Below are 26,857 nucleotides of genomic sequence, written 5' to 3'. Positions count from 1 at the left end.
CATCTGGTCAACTATTTTTGGGGCTAAATGCCACAGATCATAACTCAAACGTTGCCCCGAGGCACCTGCACATATTTTTGCCAGTCGTAAACGCTAAATGCTCGCTCCAGAGTAAATATTTAGAAAATAATAAAACCAAATTTAAATGCAGAATGGAAAAAGAACGATTTGGCCAAGGCGCGTGCAGAGAAACGAAACACAAAAAAAAAATTAAAATTAAAATGAAAACGAAAAAAGAAAAAGGAAAGTCTGAAATCGCGTGGCAAACTGAAACGCAACAATGTGGAAAAGAGATTTTCCAGCTAGAGGGGGCCGACTGGTTCATAATCCCAAATCACACTGACTAAGGACTTTTTTGTTGTTTAATTATATCGCTAATAGCTTGGAAACACAACAAACCACTTGTTTCTATTGCATTCGGTTTAAAATATGTTTTATGTACGAGTTTCGGTGACTGAAACACGAACAACAAGGTTTTTACGACTATGAGATGTGAAAATCATGTGCAATTTGCACTATTAATTTAAGGTTTTAAAAATAATGATAAAACTTAGATTTATATTGAATTTTAATCCTTTAAGAAAAGAATATTTCCAAATGAAACTCCTAAAGTGGATTTTAGAATAATTCGAAAAATATGAAATATTTTGTGTTAAATATTTGTAAGTATTCCCAAACAAAACAATGTAAAATATAAACAAAAAGGCACTTTAAATTCATTTTGCGTTCTGTACTTAATGCTAAGTGGGAAATTGATATCCACATTACCGATAGGGAGGAAAATCAATGACTTTGGATCTGCAGATCTTATAAATCTCATCGATCATTTGCGGCGGCAGCGACGGCGACTGAAGCAGCGACGGCGACAGAGGCAGCGACGGCGGCGGAGGCAGCGACGGCGGCGGTGGCAGAGGCAGAGGCGGTACGCTTACCTTGGCGCTTGGCTTAAGCTGCCGTGCGTCGTCGTAATGTGGGCCATGCAGGCAATCCATTCATCGACCTACTCCACTTTTTCTCTCTCTGCACTTGCACTTTGATCTCCACTGGGATTATTCTTCTATGTTTTCTTTTTTTGGCGTCTTTTAATCGCTTTTCCAAATCTGTCTGGCTTTTCCTTTCGATTCGCTGGCAAGTCGGGAAACACTTAAGACTCTATAGATCGTATATAGATCGGCCGATAAACGAGTATATACATACATACATATATGTACATACATACTTGTATATATATATACGATTTGGAGGGGAGACAAGTAGACAGACGTCTAGATATATACTTATTTATATTCAAATGACAAAAGAAATGAAACGAAACAATTTTCATTTATTTTTCACTTTATTTGTTGTCCACGCAGCGGGCAGCGCAGCCAGCGTCGACGCGGGCAGAGGCCGGGTGTGGCGAGGGGCGGTTTAGGGGGCGGGGCCACAGTTGTCGCACACATTTTTCACATTTTCCACCGCCCCGCGCGGCTCGCACAAATAACAACAACGCAAAAAAAAAACAACATTGGATGAAAAACAAAAAGAAAAAAAAACAGAAAGGCACAGCACTCACGAAAAAAAAATCAAGAATTTTAGATATAATTTGGTGGCCAGTGTGTGTGGCAGAAAGAGAGGGCTGCAGGGGGGTAGAGGGAGAGGGGGCATCAGCAGATTGACAACGTCATCAACGAGAATGACAACAAAAACGACCAACGCGACACTTTTCCTTTCACATGAGAATCCGAATCCGAAGACGATGAAGATGAAGATGATCTTCGGATCATTCACTTTTCACCGCACGATCATCTAGCTGCACTGACACTCACAACAACAAAAATATGATCAGGATTTTACCCGCTATTTCTATATTTTCTATATTTCTATATTTTGTATTTGTGGTATTTATATTTTGTTATATTTGGTATTGTTAAGATATTTATTTTTTGCTTAAACAAGTGCGAAGCGATCACCGGCGTGCGCGGTACTGAAAATCGCTCTGCTCGCAGGCCTCAAAATGCTGCCGGCGTCGCAGTCGCGTCTGGCGCCGGCAGAGGCAGCGACGCCAGCAGCATCGGGAATATCCAGTCTATATACCGATCCTAATACAGTAGCTATAGGTTATGACCAATAGTTAAATACGATTTCCATCTTCCAATATAATACAAATATAAACTTCATAATTGCATTAAAATATATGTAAAAATGAAACTACATTTTCTTTTTTAATATTTTTAAAAGTAATTAAAATAATATCTTCGACGTGTATCTCCAATTATAAAGCATCTTGTTAATGCAAAATAAATTATATGTTAAACGGCCATAAATTTTCATCTGAGGTGTTTTTGGGAAATATGTGCCTTCGAATCCACCTTATACGTCACATGGGCGATAATATTTACTGTAGCAATTTGAAAATGCGAATGTTGAATGTTGAATGTCTGAGAATTGTGGGTGAGTGGGATTCAAACTGTCTATCTGGCAATGCGTTTGTGTGAAAAGTGTTTTTCACGCAAATTGTTTGCAACGTCAACGGCCAGCGGCGACCCAAAGAAGCGGCGGTCAGAAAACTCGTTTATGCGTCGGCAAAGTACGCGAATTCTCAAGTAACTGACTTGCGCTTATAATATCTATAAGATACTTGCAAATTTTGGGAGAATAGAGGTTAACATATCGGTTTTGAGTTTGTGATTACATAATACCCCTACTAGTGTACTAATTAATAATATTTCAAATGAATATTAGTATAGAATTTTAAATAGTAAAACTAATATTTTGATGCCTTCCAAAAATATGCGTAATTCAATAGCAAAACCTTGAGTGCTTTCGCCGTGTAAACGAAGTATTTACCCAAATCGTTAACCAATCACTTAGTGCCATGGCCAAGAGCCCTGTGAACCATTCTCGAATTGCATTTGAGGATTTTTGTGGGAAAGCGGAAAACGCGGGGGTGGAAAGCGATGCGACGGTGGATGACTGTCCTCGGCCTTGGTCCAAAATGCCCCGAACCCTCAAATGATCCGAGAGCAACAAGTGGGCGGGCAGGAGGACACAAATAATCACGGCAAACGAAAGCCAGCCAAGTATTTGACAAAAACAAATCAAACAAACAGACAGGCATTGCTTGTTTTAAGGGGGAATATCGATTACACAAATGACATGCAGCAACTGAAAATCGATGACAAATGCCCAGGAAAATGGGAATCGCCTTCTGACAACATGGCAAAATGGCAAGATGGCAATATGGCACGGCATGCACGAGTGATTTTCATCTTCCGACGCAAATGCAAAGTGCAATTTCTGCACAATATCAATTAATCACAAATATTTGCATTCAGCAGATGGCAGATGGAAAGCAGCGAGGAAAATAAATTGAATGGGCCACCGAAACAATGTTAATACACTTATAAGTGCGTTTGAATCGCGTCTCCAGATTATAACAAACATAAAAACAAACACAATTTCACACATTCTCGCCGCGACCTTCGCTCGTTTTTCATTTTCATTTCAATTTCACTCAGAAGAGGCGAAAAGCGAAGATTGCGTAAAGAGCCGTCGACCATGTAGCCCTGTTTTCGTCAATTGTCGACAATATCTTTTTTAACGCTCCTCTTTATTTGTTTAAAAAGAAAACTCACCAAAACTCAGAAAACTCGGAAAACTCAGCAACAAATAAACTATAAAACCGATCGAGGACTAACGAAGGGGAAGGTCAGCAATTGGTCACTCGAAGCTCAAAATACCCTTTAATATTAGTTAATAAACTAATATTCTTAGATATTAAAAGAAACAAATATGTATTTTCCACATATGTACATTTAAATCTTATTGAATATTATGACAAATAGTTGTAAGTTAAAATACTCCTTCGTGTGGAAATCACATTGAATAATTAAGTTCTGTATGTTTTATGAAATCAAATTCGCAAGGGACTTTGCTTTAATGAAAATGTTGAAATGTTTAAAACACAGTGCCAAGTGGGTGGTTTGATGAGCTGCGGGGTGAGTTTCCGCGAGAAAAACATTTTAATGCATTTTCACCATTCCGAATTCCTGGCATTGCCTTTCATTTGCCGATTGATTGCTGTTGATGATGATGTTCGCTCGAAAAACCGTTTTGTGCGAGGCAACACGAATTTTTTTTTTTTTTTGGAAAATCGCGGGTGGGAAATGTAGGTGGCAGAAAATGTTGGGAAAATGTTGAAGGGGCTGCGCCGATGATGGATCGCAATGAATGGATCATCCGAGCGAATCATCATCTGCCAAGTGAATAATCTGCAAGCCTCTTTCTCACATTCCCAATTTAATTGGGCATTCTAGTATTTCCGGTGTTTTTTTTATTTTTGCCAATAAATATAATTTTTTATAAATACGCAGAACAAACCAAAAACTAAATTTAATTATGAATTAACCACATTTACCTAATTATAGTGTACAAGGATATTTATGGATCCAAAACCTTTGCTTGGCTAATCTGAACTTGTAAATAAGTCAATTCTTAGTTTTTACTCACCTGAAATTAGAAAAAGAAAAATGTAAACACACAATTACTAAATTGTAAATGCCAAAACTTAACTATAAACTTTTTACTATTGTTAAAATTTAATTTAGTGAATTAATGTGAATTATTATATGCATATATTGTTGTGAACTGGCAAGCGCCTCCTCCTCATTAGCATCCCAGTTTCTCGCAGTGTCTCGCTTATACTTTTCTAGTTTTAATTGGGGACACTGACGTCACAGCCGCAGTGACCCCGTGACCTCGTTTGCCACGATTCTTTTTAGCTCCCAGCCGTTTTCTTTCTTTTCACTGCGTTTCCGCTGGCTAAAAGGTCAGTGACACAATCCAGGCTAAAAGGGATAAAAGGCTAAAAACGTGACTTTGTGACTTGGTGCACGTGTGACGCTTTTCACCTCGTAGATCGAGGTGAAGCTTTTCGCTTGATGACGTCAACGCTCTTCCCCAAAAGGTCAGTCACTACGTACATATGTAGGTAATGACGACAATAAAATGTTGTATGTACCTCATTTTTAGAAATTTATTAAGTATTTTTAAGCGAATTGTTTTTATTCAGTACTCGAATTTCGATTTTTGTAAGGAAAAGAGGATTTTTGTAATGAAAAAGGATCTTTGTAAGGAAAAGGATTTTTGTAAGAAAAAAAAAAGGTTTTTTGTAAGAAAGTTTGGTATCACATTTAGTGGGATTCAAATTCAAATTCGAATCGGTAGTTAACGGTTATGGCGACCGTTACGCTTACGGTTAATGAACTTGAATCGGTTGTTGCTCAAATTTTCTTTCGGATTTGGTTTGAGTACCGACTTTCCATTTAAACTTAAAAGTGGGAAAAAGTTGTAGGATGCCGCAGCTTTTGCAAGCCCTAAAGCATTTTCCGAGAGCTTTTCTTCCACTTCTTCGAATTTCCAATGCTGCTGCTGAATTTTCGAAGTTTTCAACAGGCAACGTCGACGTCGGCAGAGCCCGCTGGCAGAGGCAGCGGCAGCAGCAGAGACGCCTGCGTCGGCAGCGGCAACGAAATTCGCTCGGCTCGTCGGCATTTGTTGCTCAGCAGGAGCTAAAGGCGAACACGTGCTCACCGCTCGGCATCAGCGGCAGATTGCACCACCACCCACTAACCACCACGCAGCACCACCCAACACCACCCAGCACCACCCCCTGGAAAGTCGGGCTCCAACATCTCAGCTTTTTCTGCAAATTTTCCTCCTTTTTTTCGGAGGCAATTGAAACGACAAAGACAAAAGGAGCGCAATTGAAACCAACGAAGGGTGCTGCATAATGGGTTAACAAAGTCTCCCGTCTGCAGAAATTAAAATGTAGCTCTTTTTAAGTCGAAAATGAAATAATCATTTGCACAAGAATGCTTTCCATTGCCTTGCTATATGCAAAACTTTACAAAAGTAAATGGTGTAAAATGTATTTATCAAAATTAACTTTAGTAAGCAACAGAGAACTTGCCTTCTTTAAATATTCTGTGCAAATATTTTATATTTGCTCATAGTAAGCAGTAATTTTTGATTTATGCATATTAAAGAAACCTCTTTTTTAAATATTTTAATGTACTAAACGAAGGAGATAAGAGAACGTGTACTTTAAACTTCATTAACTTGAACCAGCTTAGCTCTTACGCTTCAGTTAAACTCTGAAAACACATTTTCCCCTGCTGACTTTGTTGTTGCGGCGCTTCGCAATGAAAATGGGAATTGGCGAAGGGAAAAGCCACCGCAGGCCTCGAATTTCGCTCATTTTTTTTCATTTTTCGTTTGATTCCTTGTTGGGAGATAAGCACCGCCACTCGATGGTGTTCAATGCCTCGCGTTTCGCTTTGGCCGCCTTCCACGACTTTTCCTCATAAATATGCAAAGGAAATGCAAACCGTGGCAAACGAACCACAGAAAAACGCCTCCGCCCACCGCAAACAACTGAAGATGAAGTAAGGCGATGCTGTCTAGTGCCACGCCCATTTCCGTTTTCCGCAGTGGGCGGCAATTAGGCAATTATCTGAGGGCCAAGAACCATTTTTCATAGAGCGCATTTGAGCGCTCAAAATAATCGTTAAAAAGTTATTCATCTTTTACACTATTTTGTAACGCCCTAATTTGTTAACAAACTATCAGAATTTAATGCAAGAATATTATTAAATAAATCAAATTAAAACTATTCTTTTAAAATCATATATCTATTTTTTCCTCCATAAATTCAGTTGTCTTTGAAATCTAAAGGGCAGCTATTCAAATATCTCTGTATCTCTGTGAACTCTTCAATCCATCAATCTAATTGCAATCCTTTACAATAGACAACTTAAATAGTTTGTGTATTGCCGAAAGGATTGCCAACTTCAAGGAGACTTTTAAGGTCCTTTTGCCGTGGAGGAACCTTACGCTCCAATCAGCCCGATTGAAGCTAGGCGAATTCCTCGCAGGAAGCTTGGGAAATATGCTAATAAAATTTCAATTTCAGGTCCTCCAAGGGAGCGAAGCATATTGTTTCGTCTCCTTTTTTTTTTGTGTTTATTTTTGGCAGCGTTTTGTTGTTGAGCTATGGGGTTTTATTGCTAACTGGGCCATAAAGAAGCCAGCTCCGAATGCACTTTTGGACGTGCGTCTGCTGGGGTCATAAAAAACCGCTGCACAGCGCGAAAAAATGGGTGCCACCGTTGCACTTACTGACTGTTTATGCTTGTTAAAAAGGATTACAAATAAAAATGGCCAGTACAAAAATGTACACATTTACAAACGATGATTTATGCATTCATAAAGGTATTAAGTGATTCAGCGGAATATCGTTGGCAAAATAAATTAATATTAAATTGTAAAAAGCAATTTAAATAGGAAGTGTTGTATAAAAGTTAGTCAGTCATAAAAATGTCTTTAAACTGTTTTAATTGTAACATATTATATTCTTTATATTAAATACGCCAATGAACAGAAAACATATAATAAGAACACATTAAAATTAAATGAATAAAAATTTATAAAAACTTGTTATAGTAATACAATTAAATTTTTAACCTATTCAAGTTTTTTAGGTTTATATATGAATGTATTTTAGTAAAGTCAGTGTAATGGCAGTTGACTTTTTTGTGTGTTTTTAGTAACTGTGTCCACCTTTCCCCCATTTGCAAATGGCTTGCATTTATTACTCATACGCAACGTGAGCCGCGCTTCAAGCCGCCATTAATGGCAATCAACGAGCTGTGAATTAATGTTTTTAACTGAGTTCCGACTTTGCTTGCTTACTTCACTTTCTACACCTTTCTCTTTGCAAATGCAAATGATTTGGCTTGCATTTATTACGCATACGCAACGTGAGCCGAGTGCAGAGCGCATTAACAGCAATCAATATGCTTAGCTACACCCCAAATTCGTTGTGTGTTAGGGGCTGTGTGTTAGGGGCTGTGTGTTAGGGGCTGTGTGTTAAGGGGCTGTGTGTTAAGCTGAGGCCTAACTAAATGTCGGCATTTTGAGCCGACAGTTCTTGTCATTTAATTTGTCATTTGCCAGCAAGATCCACGACTCGTTCGAAATTAAGCGACGTCTGTTGGCCGCTGTCTGTGTGTCTCTGTGTGTCTCTGTGTTCTGCTTTTTGACGGGCACTGTCTGTTGTCTGTTGCCTGTTGGATAGCTGGGCTCAGATGCCACCTTTGACCCATTTCATGGCACCTCATCTCACCTTCAGCGCTCAGTCAGCTCGAAAGCACTTCAAAGGCCATCATCTTGACATTTTGATTTATTGGCTTCCCTGCTGTTGTTTGCCGACTTGCGCTGCTGCGGCTTTCACTTTGGCTTTAACTTTGTCTTGTTGGCCTGCTGGCTTCTTGGCTTCTTGGCTTGTTGCTTTGCTTTCCTTGCGGCTTGTTGCGCGGCTGATGTTTGGCACTAAGCCGCTTACAAGTATGGGCCCGCCTGGAAAACGCGCGCTGCCAAACCGCCAAACAACTTGGACTCCCAACTTCCAGTTGGTTTTACACGCGGAAAATCGCGCAAACAGATAGTAATTTCCACATTATATAGCTGCAGCAAGCACAAGTAGTTAGGAAAAAGTTACCACTTATCATTTCTTTCAGTGCACCTGATGCTGCCAACTTTCTGACATTGGCCACCCACTTGTCTGGCCATTGTACTTGGCCAACTAATGCAGCGCACAGCTGGCAACAAAGTGAATGGTCAAAATCCAGATTCAGCTCGGATTTCGATTACGATTGCGATTTGGATTTGGATTTGGAGTTGGAGTTGCTGCACCCGGAATACACGGAATACACGGACTGCAGATTCCGGATCCAGTTAACGAGCTCGTTACGGCTCATTGGCCTTTGGCCTTTGGGTCGTGCTCTCGTATGCATTTGGCCAATGTAAATGGCATTCGGTCTCAGGCGCCGCCTTCCAAACAGAAACATAAATGCAAATTAAGCGCAGAGTGCTCACCATTGTGCGATGGGCGGTGGGCGCTAGAAGTGGGCGGTAGAAGTGGGCGTAAGGTGTGGCAATAATAATCGAGTGGCACCCGGAGTGGCACATAATCACATATAATTATTTGAGCAAATGCAATCAATTTGAATCGATAGAATTGAAGCGCTAATTGCGATAATTACTAAGTAAGCCGGAGAGCGCACCCGAAAATAAATATCGAGTAACTTGACATTCTCAGCAAATAAATTCAAACTTAAAGCGCATTTCAAATGGATTAAGTTAGAGTAACTATTTCTACAACAATATTAAATAAAATATTAAAGTAGAATATCTCATTGTTCGGAATATTAATTGAAAGCAATAAGATACATATTTTCTAATCAACCTTTGCAGTTTCGAAATAAAAGGAAAGCACACCTGATACAATGCCAAATGGAGTGTCTGGTGGAAAACTTGAGTGGGAAACCCATGATTGCGAATAGGAAAACTTTCTGGCTGCCATGGGCCAAGTTTGGCCCATTAAACTTTGTACTTGTTGAGGATATCGCAAAGTATTCCCTCTCCGAGGAGGCAAAATCAAGCCAAGACACTTTTTCCCTCCTGAGCCGTGTGCATTCATTGTTGATTTTCCAAGCCAACAATCCGTCCATACCCCCTACTCCCCCCCCTTGAATCCGAGCAGCGAAACAGGACTCTTAAAGAAGGACATCCATGTCTACTGCAGGATATAAGAAGTGAAATAATAAAAACAGAGGTGCTTTTCAGGCGCAGGCGTGAAATTAAAGAGCAACTAAAACTCTCTCGCTAAACAAACTTGTGATTTCCCGCATATTTATATGGAATATATAAAGTGGAAGATATATGCGGATATACCATTCAGATTTTAGTCAACAAACATCAAGATTTCCCAGCCATTATTTATGCGATTTTATTTTAGATTTTAGATTTCCTAGCTGAAATCAAAAGCGATTTGAAAGTCTTTCCGATTTATTTACGATGTGCGTAAGGCTATAACTATATAGCTATATAGCTATAGGATATAGTCGCGGAATCTCTCTCGCAAACTGAGAGAGAGAGAGAGAAAAGAGAGAGAGCCAACCGGATGCGTGGGAAAGTTGCCGGCGAAAGCGTGGAAAACAAGCCGCTGCGAAGGAAAGTGTCGCCGCACAACTCGCTCAGTCGAGCATTAGACGCCAACGCGTTCGGAAGCAGCTCTCTCTCTCTCTCTCCCACACAGTCTCTCTCTCACTCTCCGTCTCTGTCTCTGTCTCTCTCTCTCTCTCTCTCTCTCTCATTCGCCATCTCCGTCCACCATCTCCGTCGCACCTTCTCACATTCTCACACACCCGCCCGCGCATTCACAGTTTCAACGGACTCCAGAGGAAAAGCGTGAAAAGTGTGAAAAGTTGTGCGGCCAGGGGCTCTGCGCTTATGTATACAAGTATGTAGAATGCGGGAAAAAGCAGGGAAATGCATCGGAATTCCGTGTTTTCGTGTTTATCACTCAGTTTAATCACTCGTGAATCTTGAATCCAGCCGCAGTGGGCAGTCGTTTAATTTTAGACGCATCACTTCAAATGCGATCTATAAATATGGCAGCTTATTTTTTCAAACTGCACTCGCCCGCTATAAATCAAAATAAATGAAAATCAAAGAAGACTTTCTTTCTTTCAATGAAATCGCTTTAAAAAATCTTAAAAAATAAGCAGCTATGATCCTTCTATTCAAAGCTTTGTATTTAGTAAAAAACTAACTTTAGACTACGACTTTTCCACTTTTCAAGGCACTCGAAAGCGGTAAAATGTTTCTGGCGGTTAACCAGAGTCTACAGAACACCAGCAAGAAGAAGCGCAAGCGGCGAACGGGCGAGGATGATCCGCAGGAGGATTCTGGGGAGGGTACGCCACCAGTGCGACCCCTGGAGCCCAGTGCGTCCAGTGACCAGCTGGTCGTTGGCAATGGAGCCGGGAGCTGTCGGGTGTGCAAGTGCCCGGGGCGGCAGTCCTTGACGCTGGTGTACATCTACCTGGGCGCCCTCACCCTCATCCTGGCCAGCCTCTCGATCGTCTTCTACACGCACAGCCAGGACACCGAGTCCTTGCCACAGGTGGAGCCGAGCTATTCGCCGAAGTCCTTTCGGGTGCAATTCCAGGCGGAGTTAATGCGATCGGAGGAGGAACTAAGGCGGCTGGTCAACAGGATCATCGAGGAGGAGCAGCAATTGGTTGGCAGGTGGGTGGATCACCAACTTTTCACTTCTCTCTTTTGACATATAAATATGTAGCACCACCAGCAGTAGCACCACCCAATCGAGGGATCCTCTGAAGAATGAACGCAAGTTCACGGACAACCTGATTAGCCACACACCACGTCCCACCGGCAAGCGAATGCGCCGCGACATCGCCTCCTCCGCTCCGGCATCCATGCATGGCAAGTTCAGGGATTCTGGATCCAGAAATTCACATAACTATTAGTCCTTCCTCCCCCCCCTCCAGCTGATCCGCTGATCGAGTTCTTCAATCCCAATCATCGCAAGGTTCTGGAGGAGCAAGACACCGAGATCCGCAAGCGTACGGGTCAAAAGGGCGCCGCTCCCGGCGGCGATGAGTGGATCTATTTGAACACATATTGCCGCGTGCCGGAGAAGATAATCACGGGCTTCTGCAAGGGCACCCAGGACTACTGTCCGCCGGCACCGCAAGGACCGAGCGGAGAAGTGGGTCCCAAGGGACCACCGGGCAACCCGGGTCTGCCAGGCATACCGGGTCCCAAGGGCAATCGCGGTGACGTGGGCTTACCGGGTGCACCCGGAGTGGATGGCGTGGGCCATTTGGGTCCCGCCGGACCGCGCGGTCCCAAGGGAGATGCCGGGGTCACCGGACGAGCCGGCTTGGATGGACGGGATGGAGTGCCCGGGGAGCCGGGACTCGATGGCGTGCCAGGTCGCGCCGGTGCTGATGGCAAGAATGGCCTGGCTGGGCGCGATGGCAAGGATGGACTGCACGGCAAGGATGGCAAGGATGGGCTGTCCATCACGGGACCCAAGGGTGCGCAGGGACCACCAGGCGAACGCGGCCTCAAGGGTGAGTTATCCGCTTCTAACTCCAATAATTCCTTGACATGAACCATCTGCTGGACAGGCATTGCTGGGCCACGTGGCCGTCCTGGCAAGCCGGGCACCAATGGCATACCCGGCGTGCCCGGCATCAATGCCTGGAAGCTGCAATATCCCAATGGCAGCTCCTCCAACGATCTGCTCATACCGCCCTCCATCACAGGTAAGCTAGCAGCAGCAGCTTAAATTAAGGGTCGATACGAGATTGTTCTGCTTCCAGATCTTCAAATGCCGGACTTCCAGCGCACGGTGATTGTGGAGGAGGGCAGATCCCTGAATCTGAGCTGCACCGCCACAGGAACTCCCACGCCGCAGGTGGAATGGCGACGCGAGGATGGTCGCACCATCAACGTCAATGGCGTAGAGAGTGAGTATGCGGTTGAGCACTTCCAAGTGGAGCACTTCCAATTCTAATGCCCTCCATGCAGTGGCCTCCATCAGCGGACAGTTCCTGCGGTTCACCAACATCACGCGACACCAGATGGCGGCCTACACCTGCTACGCCAACAATGGCATCGCTCCCGTGGCCAATGCCACTTACCTCGTGGAGGTGCAATGTAAGTGTTGAAGCTTAGCTATGAACTACTATCAATGGGCTACCTCCTATCCCCCAGTTGCGCCCATGATATCGGTGTACCGCCAAATGATCTACGCGGAGTACCAGAGCAGCGCCACACTCGAGTGCTTGGTGGAGGCCTTCCCCGAAGCCATCAAGTACTGGGAACGCGCCTACGACGGCAAGATCCTCGATCCCAGCGACAAGTACGGCATTGAAACGTATCCAGAGGGGTGAGTTCATACACCAACTTATCTCCCATCGAAATTCCCCATTCATTATGGAGTTTTATAGTTTCAAGACCTCCATGCGCTTGACCATCAGCAATCTGCGCAAGGACGACTTTGGCTACTATCATTGTGTGGCCCGCAACGAACTGAATGCCACAATGGTCAACTTTGAAATAGCACGTTAGTTGCAAAGTGTGTGGCATGTTGCAAATATAATTCTACTAATCCCCGCCTCTTTTTGTACAGCACAAGATCCGAATAGTGAGACGCCCTATGTGGGCAACAACATCAAGGTTTATGGCCAAAGGCCGCCGGAGAGCGAGTGTCCCGTTTGTGATCAGTGTCCGGATCCCAGGTTGGTAATGATAATAAACAACCCGATAAGTGTTAAATCCTTAAATCCCATCCCATATGTGAAGCTTGTACCAGTGCAAGGACTCCATACTGAATAACTTTGAGATCCAGGCTACGGGCAATTTAAGCTATCCGGGATTACCCAAGCGACCAAAGAGTAAGTAGAAAGTTTAAACTTTTTAAAAATAATAATACAATTATTACATTAGCTTGCTATCTGTATGCGGTGGGCAAGCCCGTGTTCCACAAGGTGGTCAATGAAAAGTTCGGCTCCTGGCTGCGAGATCCATCTCCGGATAGCGATCGCGAGAAGACTTTCGTCACCAACGAAAACGATCCGTACAATCTGTTCGAGTTCACCACACGCATTCAGTACCGAATGAACAGCATCCCCAGGCGGAAGTACGAAATTCAAGAAGGCTTTCATGTGGGTTACGAAAATAAGTTAAAAGATGTTGCCCTTCCCTATTCTAGTTTATCATCCTTAGGGCAATGCTCATGTGGTCTTCAACGGTTCGTTTTACTATCAACAAAGGAACTCGGATCTGGTGGTCAAGCTGGACTTGACCAGTCTCAAAAAGATAAGTGAGTGCATGGCAATGATTGAAATTCATAATACTAACTATTACCATCTATCTATTAGCCACACAATTGCCATATGCTGGAGTGGCTGCTGCGAATAGGCTGTATACCACGGACTACAACTACATGGACTTCAATGTGGATGAGGTGGGCCTGTGGGTGATCTATAGCACCTACCACTCCAACAATACGCTGGTGGCCAAGGTAAATGTGCTACATAGTATGGTGCCTTCAGAGAACTTCTCCCAAATAAGAAATTTGTTATCCAGTTGGATGCGGAGACGTTGAAGATGCAGTACAACTTTAACATCACCCTGGACCATCGTCAGTTCGGTGAGATGTTCATCGTGTGCGGCAATCTGTATGCCATCGACTCGGGCACGGATAAGAACACCCAGATCCGATATGTGGTGGACTTGTACAAGGGCAAGCTGCTCAACACCAATCTGCCCTTCTCGAATCCCTTCAGCCACACCACCACCGTGGGCTACAATCCCCTGACTGTGGTAAGTAACTCTATGATTATTTAGGAATTTTACTATGTCTTCTATGTAATATATATATATTTTAGGAACTCTACTCCTGGGACAAGGGCAACGCACTCACATATCCCATACGCTACAATGAGCAGCGTTTAGTCTCCGACAATAGTTAGGAGTCGCTAATCACAAGACGATCTTAAAGATCCGCAGAGTCGAGGCTCACATCTAACTAGTCTAAGGCACAATAAATAAATGCAAGCTGTTTTTTTTTTTCCTAATGCAAATGGCTCATCTCTATGCGCATTTCTCTCGTTCAATATTTGAGATCGCCGGCATGTTTTCCCAATTTGCTCACATGTCTGGAAATTCGCTAATTGAATGGAACAGCAAGGGAAAGTGTGCGAAAATAGTTGGGTGTGAACTGCTAATTTGCAAAAGGTGGAGTGAAAAAAAAGTGTTATATGTATATACATATATTTAAAGTAAAGTGAAGCGAAGTGTGTTCATGTGGGGAAATGTTTACTAACACTTCCGATTCAGATATACACTCATATATCCATTTCTTTTCGCTGGCTTAGTTTGCAGTGAATTAATTCCTTTCTTTTTTTTTGTACTTTAATTAATTTTTAATTAATTAGTGCACTTTGTGCACATGTTCAGCGGAATAATGCTCCTTTAGGCATACACGCATCATCCCCATTTCTCTGTATTTCTTTTTTGCTGTATTCCTGTATTCCCTGTGCCATTAAATTCCGTTGCAACATCTCGGCGGCGCCCCAAAACCACTTTGCCGCTCCACGCCTCTCCATTCCTCCATTGTCAATTAGCTGCGATAATGTTGACATTATCCGGGCCCGGGTTCCATTAATTATGCCTGCTCAAAAATGCCTGGACGCAGGGCAGGCACTCTGCCAATTGCAGCAACAAGTCCACCTTGTGCTGTTGGCTGTGCCAAACCGTTGATGGAACAGCAAGGATGCGGCATGGCAGATGAGCGATGAACGATGCACCAAGGACCAAGAACGAAGGACGCAGGACGCAGGACGAGGCAAGGGCTACAGTTAATTTGCAGGCTGCCGATCGGTTAGGGATTTGGTAAGGGGAACAACGTGGCCATAGCGGCTATATAGGCCACATGACGAGGAGCTGAAGCTCCGCAGATTGACGGACTGGCAGAGTGACGGCCTGTCAATGGGGGAAACCAACTGAGCTCGGCACGAAAGCGTTTCGATGTTTGCCAGGCAAACCAGGCACCACCCCACAAACGCACCCTAAAGCCACCCTAAACGTACTACGTACTACGCCGATGCACAGGGAGAAAAACAAGGGGAAGATGTGCTACTTCAAAAATATAACCCAGACTTGCAGCTACCTTTTTGTTGGGTTTTTGAGAGCTTCATAAATTTGCAAACAAGTTTTAAGCAGCTTTTTAAAACTGGCAAACTATAAAAAGGTAAAAAGAAGTACAGTGTAACTCGATTTAGTTCCTCTGTAGTTGTGCCTCGAAGTTCGTCTCTCGTCAATTGCGTTGCATGTTTGACAATTTGCATTTTTCGTTGTCTGCCACCCCCAGTCGCCATAAGCCCCCTTGCCCCTTGCCCCAGCCAACCCCCCTTCCCTGGCCATTGTCTGAACGAATTTCAGTTGCATTTCTCGATTCCCTTTGTCATCGTGGCGACCGTAAGGCAATTCGGGCATCCGGAATGCGTCACGGATTGCGGCAGGTTCTGTGCGGGAAAATGGGGGGAAAACTGGGGGGAAATTGGTAAGTCACAGATGGCACTGGCTCCTAAATAGGGATTCCTTCTTGCTGGATTGCCATCCACATGGCATTCCTCCGATAGCAATGCCGACACCAGTGTGAGTCCGGGTGAAATGAAATCTGCTTTGAGCTATCGTCGAGCTATAGAAAGCAAACAGATGACATAGAGCTTAATTCGATGCGATGGCCTGAACATCAAAGCTGGTTGAAAGAGTTTCCAGAAAGCAGCATGTATTTAATTCTAGAATTTCATTTATTAAAACCCGCTTACTTCCCGATAATCAAATCGCCATTTGCTGGCTATTCTCGTCATTAGCTCTGTAAAATCACCGGCAGTTGGCACTGACCATCAATTATCAGCGTCAACCTTTGGCCTTTCGACACGAGTGCTTTGATTTATGCAGTTTTAAATATACATATATATGTAGGTATTCCGTACTTTTCTGTTTGGATTTTTTGTAGTTTTGGCCAAATGCCAGCGGAATCGTTTGACTGGGCTAATCCCCAGTTTTATAGACCCCCCGTGCAGTCGCCACCTTCTCCTTCGAATATTTCCGACTCTCTATCATTTTTCATTTTTTCTTGTGCTGTTTTGTTGTTTGGTTGTTTTGTTGCGTTGTTGTTTGTTGTTTTGTTGGGGCAGGCCCATCTGGTGCCGTTTGTAAGGATAATGCGCTCTTGTCAAATTGCCAAGAGTGGCGGCTGCAGGATACGCCACACAGGATACTACTCGGCGGGTAGGATATGGATGCGGATGCGAATGTGGATAAGGATGAGGATGCGAATGCGAATGCGGATGAAGATGAAGACGAGGAGGGGCTTTGGAACAGCTGCTGGACGCTAAGCGCCTTTCAGCTGCCCCAGTCACTTTCATTCCGCCGGAATCCGCTCGAGTCCGTGGACAAACAATTTTCATGCTCGAACGCCAGCCTCCCCCCCACTCCCACTGCCACTGCCACTCCCACTGCCACTCCCACCTCCCCTTTCGCTTTAGCAACAGTTTGCTTCATTAAATTGCAAACGAGCATCAAGAATCCAGTGTCTCGTGGGGCGAATGAGCTGCAGAATCCAGAAGGGGCAAGCTTTTCTCGAGAGCAGCACTACTTAGTACATGACTGGAGGATGCACGAGGATTGGGAGCAGCACGAGTAGAAGGAATATAAGGAGTATGGAAGGAGCAAGAGGTCACTGTGTTCACGCTCTAATCAAAATGCAAAATGTAATTTGGAATTTTAACATGAACAACGTGAGCAGGTCACTGGGCCATAAAGACCCATACAATTTCATGCCGTCACAAGGACTTCCCCCACCGATAACAAAAACAAATAGTGCTGTTCCAGCCAATAAGCAACAGTAGCTAACTAATGGATTGAAATATAATTTACAGTTTTCACTAACATAACTTTAAAGTGATAATAAACAGATGACACATCCACATATCTAATACAAGAAGTAGATACGCGTTCTTGGTTTACCAACTAGAACTACAAAATGAAAGTGAAAACTATCATCTAAACTAATCAAAACTAATCATGACTGGAAAATAGCCAGAGTACCAGCACCGAAAAGAACTAAAAGCGAGCGAGTGAAAGAGAGGTGTGGAGTGTGTGCGAAAGAGACAGCGCCGGCAATTACAAGGGGCCAACGTGCAGGGCAAAGTGGCCAATAATCATGGCCAAAGCTGCCAAATCGCTGATGCGTTAAATTATTTCTCGTATAAATGCCGTAGGGTGTCCGGTCCAGTGAAACTTTAATGAACGAGCCCGTCAAATGGCAGAGATCACTTGAGAAGCCAATAACTTGGTCCAAACACCCATTAATGCCGGCCACTAGCCGTCGTGTGTTGGTCAAGACTTTGGCGAAAACTTTCGACCCAATTTGCTGCACTTACTAATTGTTTGACTCTTTAAGTGGTTTGAAATTCTAAAGATTTTAAAGCTCTACTTTTTGATATGATAAATACCATTTTTTGTTGATATTTTCTAGCAGTTTTTTCCTGCTGCACAAATCGAAATCACTTTTGATCCGGTGCTCCTAATGGGCTGGCCAATCAATTGATGGTCCTGACTGCTTTCGGTTATGGTAAGTCCTCTTATCCAGCTCATGCTGCATCCAATTCAATTTTGTGCCGGCAGTCTCGGTGCTCTCGGTGATTGGGATTGGTGTGCTCGCCAATGGATGGAGTGGGATGGCCCAGTGTCTGAAACTGAGGCGCCCCAGGAATCTGAGGAGCAGAAGGAGCAGCAGGAGCAGGAGGAGCAGCAGGAATGGGGCATCCATTGTGGGTTAGACAATGCCCCGATGAACCGATGGCCCTCGCCGCGTGCCAGAGACAATGGGGCGGATGCACAATGGCCGTGTGTTCGAGCAGCCCGAGACGGTCTCGAAAATAAACCCCGACAAGTGGCGACCTCTGACCCCGCCCGCCGCCCGCCGCCTTGCATCTCCTGCATTGTAGTTTTAAATGCGTTAATTGAGTGCTACGAGTTGTCTTTCGGCACTTGCACACACCGCCTTCTGTTTTGTTTGCCATCCATTGTGTGTGCGTTTTTTATACGTTCGTTCCTCTTTATTTTCTTTTTTTTTTTTTTTGGTTTTTTACTTTCCTTTGCTGCTTGTAGAGAGGCACATTCGGCACTTGTAGTCCAACGCAGCCAAACAACAAATCAAAGTCAAATGGTCAACGAGACACACACAAGATGGCAAAGGGAAAACACAACACACTCAAAATTGCATGTGCACAATGGGGTTAATGGGGATGCTTAAGTTGCGATATTAGTCCGTATTTAACATAACATAAAATACGAATTGAAATTGAAGTTCATTTCGTTATTAACACTGAAACATCTGATTTCGTGCCAGCTAATGGAGCATAGATAAATGCACCGAAGGCTAAATATATTTAGTGCGAATAAATTCAATTTCGGTTGTCTAAAATGGCAATTGGGAAATTTATTGCATTTAAAATACATGAATTGTCAATGAATAAATGCAGCAACTATGCGACAAATGCACTTTAATTGTATTATTTTCAATTTAAAATTAATTGACAGTATCTTCGAACTGTACAATTATTTGTGAAAATACTTTAGCATCGCAGCGCTTCAGGCTTTTAAGTCATTATTTGTGAAACTAATTATGCAGAGCAAATATTTGCATCTTCGATGGATTACTTCTTTCTTTTGAAAATGCAGCATGCACCTTTTGATAACAATGAATAGTTTCCAAGTTTTAATTTGTACATTTCTGTTAATTTTGATATTTTCACAGAGTAACAGTTAGTCGACACCTAATCGCCTAAAAGTAATGCCGCCCAAAAGTAATCTCAACGCTCGTGCCAATTGAAATGTTGGCCAAAAGTGTTGCCCCCGCTTGTTGGCAGCCAGTGTTTTGAAGCGTTTCGCTTTGACACTTTGCGTTTTTTATGGGTTCGCCAATAGAACAACACCGCCACCCTCACCCTCACCCCCCCTGCGGTGTTTCGGGGGATTCGGAATGGGTGGGTGCACGGTTTGGGATCGGCACAAGGACACCCATCTTAACACCGCAAACATTTCGCGCTTAGGTGCACTTCAGTGAACGCACGGGAGTAGACTCGCATTTCACTCCACCACCTGACCACCTTGCCACCTGACCATCTAACCAACTGACCAACTTGCCACCCAACCACCTAACCAGCTGACCGGTGGAAATGGGCAGTGTTATGCCCCTATGCGCTCATTAATTTCGCCTGAGTAAAGTTCAATAGGACAAGCAACCGTACCGAAATGGAAAAAAAAATGGGTGGTGTGATGTGGATTGTGGGTTGGAAAGCAGCCACCTGCACCTGGGCAGGTGGCAGACAAAGTGCTGCGAGTTTGCACAGGCAAATGAAAATGAAAAATGATTTGCCAGAAGCCGGCTAACAAATGGGTCGCAATTTTCGCTACGTGGGTGTGGCAATAAGTCGGCTTCCAGTGAAAGGCGCTGATAAGCGACGGCTGGCCAAGTAACGTGGCCCAAACGAATGGCCAGCAATTAGACAGGAGGCAAAGACGCCATCGGCAATTTGGGGATGGAGCGGCGGGAGCAAGGGGAGCGGGGAGAGGAGCGGTTTTAACCCATGACAAGCCAACGGAAATTTATTACGCTCCCATGGGGTTTGCTAAAAATGGGGCTTGTCCTACGAATGTGCTACACATTCCTAGGCAAAATAAAGCTTACATTTTGTTAATACTCAAACTTTTTTATTCAAATAATATATTTGAATTTACAGATATTTTCTCCATTTAATTAGAAGTTCATTATTTGCTATTTTATAAGCATTGAATATATACCGTTGAATTAGGACTGATAAAGAAATTTACCAGATAAGTAAGCAAATTTTTTTTGGCCACAAATAATTAATGGGTTAATGGGCTGGGAAAAAGGAAATTGAGGCCGTCTTGGGCTGGGTTAAGTAACTAACTATCGAGTCTCATGCGATGCGAAATCGACGACAGGAAGGACATATGGTGACAGGGTGCCACAGGCAAAAGGACTCAACTTTATTTAATGCCAATGATAAGGAATGATTTTTTTATCTATTCTAAGATTTAAGTTACCCAACAGTTTTGAAGGGAAAATCTCGGTTTTTCAACAAAAGTCTACGTTTCCAATGAGAGATTCGACTGTTATCTCTTAATGGCCAAAGGATATACATAGGTGGAAGGATATAAAGCACCCTGTTGGCCAGCTACTACCTCTGACATTGACAAATCCACAGCAACAACTTGGCCGGAGTAATCAACTGACCGACTACTGGACTTGCACCTTAGCCACGTATTTATGTCGTTCAATATGTTTGAAGTTTTCAATTAATTCGCCGCGCCTGACTAAATTTTAAGGATATGCGGATTTAGGGATACAAACACATTCGCTGTCTATACATATATGTATGTATGTATGTATGTACCTAGGGTAGCAAATGTAAGGTACCTGTTTTTAGCCCAGTTGGGCGGTTGCGCCTTTCACCTGGCAAAAAGCGGACGCACCCCACAAAAGCTGCGGACATTTCAATTTCAATGCAAAATAGCTTGGACGCCCATGATGATGGGCAACAGGGGGGGAGATAATGCCGCCGAGTGGCATGACAAGCACTGAGAAAAACAATTTGTTCTCTTAAATAAGTTAGGTTAATAAGTTAGTTACTCAAATTATAAGGAGTTGCTAAATAAAATGGTTTATAGAAGCATTATATAACTAATATTATTAATATCATTTAATGAGGTTCACAATACAGAAAATCACTTGACTTTGAAATTATTCATACATCTTATTAAAATTTTTTTTTGTAGTGTAAATACCAGTGAGTTGGCGTTAAATATAATATTACAACTACGCCGATGGTTTCGTCAACTTCAAACATTTCGCAGCATAAATATTACACATTGGCAGGGCGAAAATGAAAGGGAGGCGGTGACAGAGACAGCAGCACAGAAAGAGACAGAGAAAGAGAGACAGAAAGAGACAGAGAAAGAGGGAGATAGGGCTATGGCCATAAAGAGGGGCTTATAAAGTATTCATTCGAACATGTTGGACCCAAATGCCTTTGAAGGGCAACAAAGAGCCCCACTGCCCAGGCAAATGGAAACTGTTTTTCGTGCACATTTCTATAAATTCCCACAAAGTTTGCCGAGTAGGAAGGCCATGGGCTGTGTTCTGAAATTTATGCAAATTTCCAAATGTTCAACTGTTGCTCGGCCCAAGAAACCGATGTATGTATGTATGTCTGCCCATGTATAGGTAAAATAGCAAACAACATTTGGTTTGCAAAAAAAAAGAAAAGGAAAACAAGGCTGCTGCCACGCCTCCGTAACCCTTTCATGTTGGCATCTCTGACCTTCGCAATATTTATGCATGAACGCCCTATATAATTGTTTTCTCTATCCCAAGAAACGAGACATGTCAGTGGGGAACGCCATAGTCGAGCAGTGCCTCGCTTAGCAGATACCCATTGATTCTATTGATGTAGGTTAAGTAGATAAATGAAGGCATTTTTAGGTTAAATCTTATTTTAAGGACATTTTTTATACGAAAGGATTTTATTTGAGGTGCAATGCCTTACATTTTGCATTTAGTTCTTTTTTTGGTTTCATATTTGCAATACAGATAGGAATTCAAGCATGAATATATATGAAATGATGTAAATGTGAAAATCTGCTGAAATTAATGAATGAAGCTTAAGATATTGCGAGTGCCGTTTCAATTGTTTTCCTGTTCTTTGACCTACAAAATTCCATTTGATTTTCAATGCTCCTCAAACAGGGCACTTAAAAAATATGAGCAATTCCAAATTCATTTGGAAGGTAATAAAATAATTCACAACTTTTGTCGAGGGTCGGACACGAGTGCAAGGCAGAGCAGAAAAGGAAATTGAAAAGGAAAAATGAACGGAGAAAGGAGAACGGAGAACGGCGAAAGGGGATGGAGAAAGTAAAAGGGCGAAGAGCAAAAGGGCAAAGGAGCAGAGAGAGAATGCGAACGAGTTGGACATAAATTGTGAAATACTTGGGCGAAAGTAATCCGGCGGAATCCCGAAATCATTGCAGCACTTTCCAACACTTGCACGCCAGCAAACAGTTACAGTTGCAATTTACCAACACATACACACACACACACCCAATGGCACTTGAGTGCACTTAAGCCCTGCCCCGCCCACTTGCCAACTGGCCCACCGCCCAACGCCCACCGACCTCTGACCCCCATGAGCCCCCCTTTCATATGTTGATGCTGCCACCGCCGCCGTCGCCGTTGTAGTTGCAACAAAAAGAGAAAAGCGGCAAAGAAAAACTAAAAAATATAATAAAATAAAAATATTATTATTATCCTTTCATTTTCAAGTGCTCGCCATTGTGTGGCAGTGCATGTGCGCCGTTGTGGGTGCATAAATTTATGATACCCCATGGAAAAGCGCAGGATGCAGGTCGCAGGATGCAGATTGCAGGATGCAGGATGCGGGACGCAGGATGCAGGATACAGAATTGTCGGATTCCAGCAAGCACATTAGTTGGCAAATTGGGGAACTAGTTCAATTAATTCGCTCGAGTGAAGTTTTGAGAGCGCGCGCGATGGCAAAATGGCAAAAGGACTCCATCGAGTCCTGTGCGGCAATGGAAAAGTTTAGCGGCGCCCAACGACGCAACATTTGCACTCAGAAAATTGCAAATAATTATAATTAGTCAACGCGCAGGCACTAGTTATATTTCAATATCCATTCAATTGGCTTTTCATTTAATAAATCAAAATAAGACTTATGGTGCCATAACTTAATGTTTTTCCCTTTACTAAGACTGGATTTTTCGTCTATTCAACGAAAACTTGCATTTTTTATGCACGAATTTGGCGATTTACCTCTCAATTTCCTTACATGCAGAATCAGAATCAGAGCTGGCAAAAATCAAATATATTTTGTGGCTGAAGCAGCAAGTTGCAGCCACCGCCGAGTAATCAGATTGCCGCTCTCCGCTCCTGCGATCCATCTTTCAATCTGCATGGCATCCGCTTCGCTCATCCGAATTCCGGAAGTGCCTTTTCCATTTAACTTCCTTCGCACTCGCACAAAAGTGCATATGAGTACGAATACGAATACGAATACGAATACACATGCACATATGGTGAGTTGTACAATTTTTATAAGGACTCCTTGGTGAAAAGTGCGGGAAATGGATGCCAAATGCGGAATGGGGCGTGAATCGTTGGGGAAGGGGAGGAGGGGCGGAAAAGGGGGGCGTGTCGATGCAGTAGCTGGTATTTGCATGCAACATGGAATGGAAATGAATGATGGCGAAGGTGGGCAAATGGGGACAGCAACAAGCTGCATGTGTGTAAATCCATTTATGCTCCAGCGCATTTATAGCCAATTTAAAAGCCCAAAGAGCTGCACTTTCCGAGACTGGCGGCCACTATCGCCTCTGATGGCCACTGGTGGCCACTGGTCGCCTCTGGTGGTCGCCTAGTGGTGGGCGGGTAATGATAGTTGGCCACTGGCCGCTTGGATATGTATCATTTACGGGGAGCTTCACTTGCGCATATAAAAAAGCAAAACAAAAGGGAAGGGAAGGGAAGCAGGCAGTTGGCAGCGTTGATTTGTGGTAAATGACTCTCCACGACATCCATCCCCTCACCCCCCCCCACCCCCGCGATAGCCCGCCTTGAGCCGCACACTTTGTGTCCTGGCAACATGTCCTGCTCCTGGTGCCGGTCCTCGGCATTCCATTTGCATTGCGGGCCATTTAATTGCGCAGTTGGCGCATGTTTTACGACCAATATGCATAACATGGCATCCACGTTCGACATCCAAAAGTCGCTAGGAGCGCAATAAAAAAAGGAGAAAAATGGAAAAAAAAAAGTGCCGCATACTTTGCTGCGCAAGCAGCGTCGAATATCCTTGTTCCAAAGCCCATTAAAGCACCGATTCACTCGCAGGACTATGCAAAATTGCGCTTATTAAGAATAAATGGGACTAGTGATGTGATAAAACTCACTTCTTCATCTCCTTATCAACACCTATACACATTATTCTTCATGCACAACAAATAAATCTAATTCCATCTCTTAAATATATATATATATAGATTTATCATTTAAGATACTTATGTATTTATAAAAGGTTTGCAATACTCACTGGTTCAGGTTGCGCTCGTTGGAGCCGGACTGACTCTGGACGTTCTCCGTGTGGCGCCGCTCCTTGTGGACGATGCCCATCAGCTTCATCCATGGATTGTTCTGGGAGCCATGGCCTCCCATGCCGCCACTCTGCCACATGGTCATCTTGGCGGCTGTGTCCCAAAACCGATTCCGATCGAAGAAACTGTGTCGGTGTCGGTGGCAGTGGCAGTGGCAGCAGCCGCACTAGCTTTCCAACGAAACCGAAACGAAAATGAATGCGGATGCGATTGCGATTGCGGAAACGGAAACGCACTCGCGACTTGGAACTTCAGATCAGATATATATATATATATATAGTATATATATTATATTAATATATATAGAGGACAGATGGCGCAGGGCAAGAGTTGAAACTGAGCTGTTGCTGGGTTTGGCAGCCGCATCAATAGGTTTTTTTGTTTTTTGGTTTTCAGTTTGAACGCCTCAAATTTGTCATAGCCAAGAGTTTGGTTTTTGGTTGTTGGATGGAATTGAACTAAGAGTTTTTTGGCTAATGCTTTCAAGTTTCTTTGGGCGGCTAATGTTGCTTCTTGCTTTTGCTTTGCTTTTGCTTTTGCTTTGCTTCTCTCTTGCTTTCGCTTTGCTTTTTGGTCGTGTGTTGTGCTGCTGTTTTATTTTTGCGAGCAACGATGCGCTTCGAATTGCTGTTGGTTTCTGATTTTTGGTTTCTGGTTTCTTGGCCTATGTCTAAAATTAATAATCACAATGGGCGTACAACTAATCCTTTTACTTCGATATTTCTGGGTCTTCTGCTTGTTAACCAATTTTTAATGCTAATTATTGTTGGGTCTCTGCTTTGTTTGTCCTTTCTTGCTTTTTTTGCAATTGCCGTATAGGTTCATTAAATTTAGTATGCAAAAATTTCTCTCCTTGTATATTTTGTCTTCTAGCTAAATTTTGCTGGCCAAAGGTTCTAACGAATGAAAATGTCCGATTATTGATTTAATTAAGGACCATTGATAGTCGACCAGGTCGACTATTTAATACCGGAAACTTTTCAATTGAAATGAAAGCTAGTTAAGTTACTTAATCAATTGTGGAAACCAAATTATGGCTTATGAATTTGGAAGAAGCCTAATCGCTAGAGTTTTTATCGCCATATTTCGGGTATTTCGCAATGTCGTACAATTTATTTACAATTTATCCGTAGGTATGTACAACATTCGTTCCAATTAGGACATTTACTATTATTATTTGCTTTTTACGATTGCTTTTTGTTTGTGATTTCTGTTGTAGTTGTTGCTGATATATAGTGCATAGGGCAGGAAGGCGATTAAACGACGATATGAAGAATTACGTGCACGGGCAGCTGGAAAGAATCAATAAATTGAAATCAAATTAGTTATACTTAAATTATATAAAAATTTACAAAGTGATTAGTATTATTCATATTTATCCTACACCCTCTTAAATCTTATTAATAAATGAGTTCATAATTTATACTAGCAGCACAAAAAGCCATCACCATTGAGGACCCAAGAAGGCGAAAACAAAGCTCTCCATCGGTTCAATTATGTCAACGACTGGGATCATCCTCAAATGGGAATCATCATTTGGCTTATGCGAATGTCTCAATATATTTGCAATTTTCAATGTTCAAAACTCGGGGGGAGTGTAGTAATTTTCAGCCCTCCACTGAAAATCTGACAGCAGCAAGTGGCGGGAGTGCGAGGGGTTGTCCGATTCTGTCAGTCTGCTAAGTACTCTCAAGCACCCAGACTCACACACAAACACACAATCACACACTTACACACACACACACACACACAGACACAATCACACACACAACCACCATTTTGGGGACTCGAGCGTGTGCACATTTGCAATGCCATCAACGTCGCATCGAGCACATTAAGAAACCATTCCACCTCGGATCACACTCTCCATCGTCATCGTCATCACCAACATCCACATCCTCATCCACATCCACATCCACATCCACATGCACAACCACATCCTCGTCTTCGTCCTTATCCACATCCTCGTCCTCGTCTTCATCCTCATCCTCATCCTCATCCATTTCCATCCAACAAACGATGTCTGGCTGTGCTGTTAGCAAACTCATTGCCGCCCAGCTGGACACCAGTTATAGCCTCAGAATACATAATTATAAAATCGACAACCAAGAGCGCAAAAATCGTGTATCCCGCTGCGAGATACTCACTAAATGGATTTATTATTTTA

General features: G+C 43.2%; 2 protein-coding genes across 7 annotated transcripts in view; one reads left to right on the top strand and one right to left on the bottom strand.

Annotated features, from left to right (window-relative positions):
• LOC122624609 (potassium voltage-gated channel protein Shaker) overlaps positions 1–25,638 on the bottom strand; it is a 112,702-nt gene extending 87,064 nt beyond the window's left edge. For all 3 annotated transcript variants that reach the window (XM_043804260.1, XM_043804261.1, XM_043804264.1), the window contains exon 1: positions 24,630–25,638. In XM_043804260.1, coding sequence (XP_043660195.1) covers positions 24,630–24,775 — 146 coding nt within the window. In that variant the 5' untranslated portion in view covers positions 24,776–25,638. The remainder of the gene's footprint in view (positions 1–24,629) is intronic.
• Positions 10,080–14,477, top strand: LOC122624608. 4 transcript variants are annotated; one of them, XM_043804252.1, is made up of 16 exons: positions 10,080–10,345; positions 10,688–11,136; positions 11,201–11,334; positions 11,400–11,987; positions 12,045–12,182; positions 12,240–12,386; positions 12,448–12,576; positions 12,634–12,808; positions 12,870–12,985; positions 13,052–13,160; positions 13,225–13,316; positions 13,369–13,586; positions 13,648–13,744; positions 13,803–13,945; positions 14,011–14,247; positions 14,313–14,477. In XM_043804252.1, exons 2-16 carry the CDS (start codon positions 10,706–10,708, stop codon positions 14,394–14,396), a joined length of 2,838 nt encoding a protein of 945 aa, XP_043660187.1. In that variant the 5' UTR covers positions 10,080–10,345; positions 10,688–10,705; the 3' UTR covers positions 14,397–14,477. The 4 variants fall into 4 exon arrangements, with proteins under 4 accessions (XP_043660187.1, XP_043660186.1, XP_043660184.1 ...); XM_043804251.1 differs by having other exon boundaries at positions 11,198–11,334; XM_043804249.1 differs by having other exon boundaries at positions 11,189–11,334.
• Positions 25,639–26,857: the final 1,219 nt, after the last annotated feature.

The sequence above is a fragment of the Drosophila teissieri genome, chromosome X, assembly GCF_016746235.2.
Source record: "Drosophila teissieri strain GT53w chromosome X, Prin_Dtei_1.1, whole genome shotgun sequence".
NCBI classification, from domain to species: Eukaryota; Metazoa; Arthropoda; class Insecta; order Diptera; family Drosophilidae; genus Drosophila; species Drosophila teissieri.
Note: the sequence above shows the minus strand (reverse complement) of the source record. Positions and strands in the feature narration are given on the sequence as shown.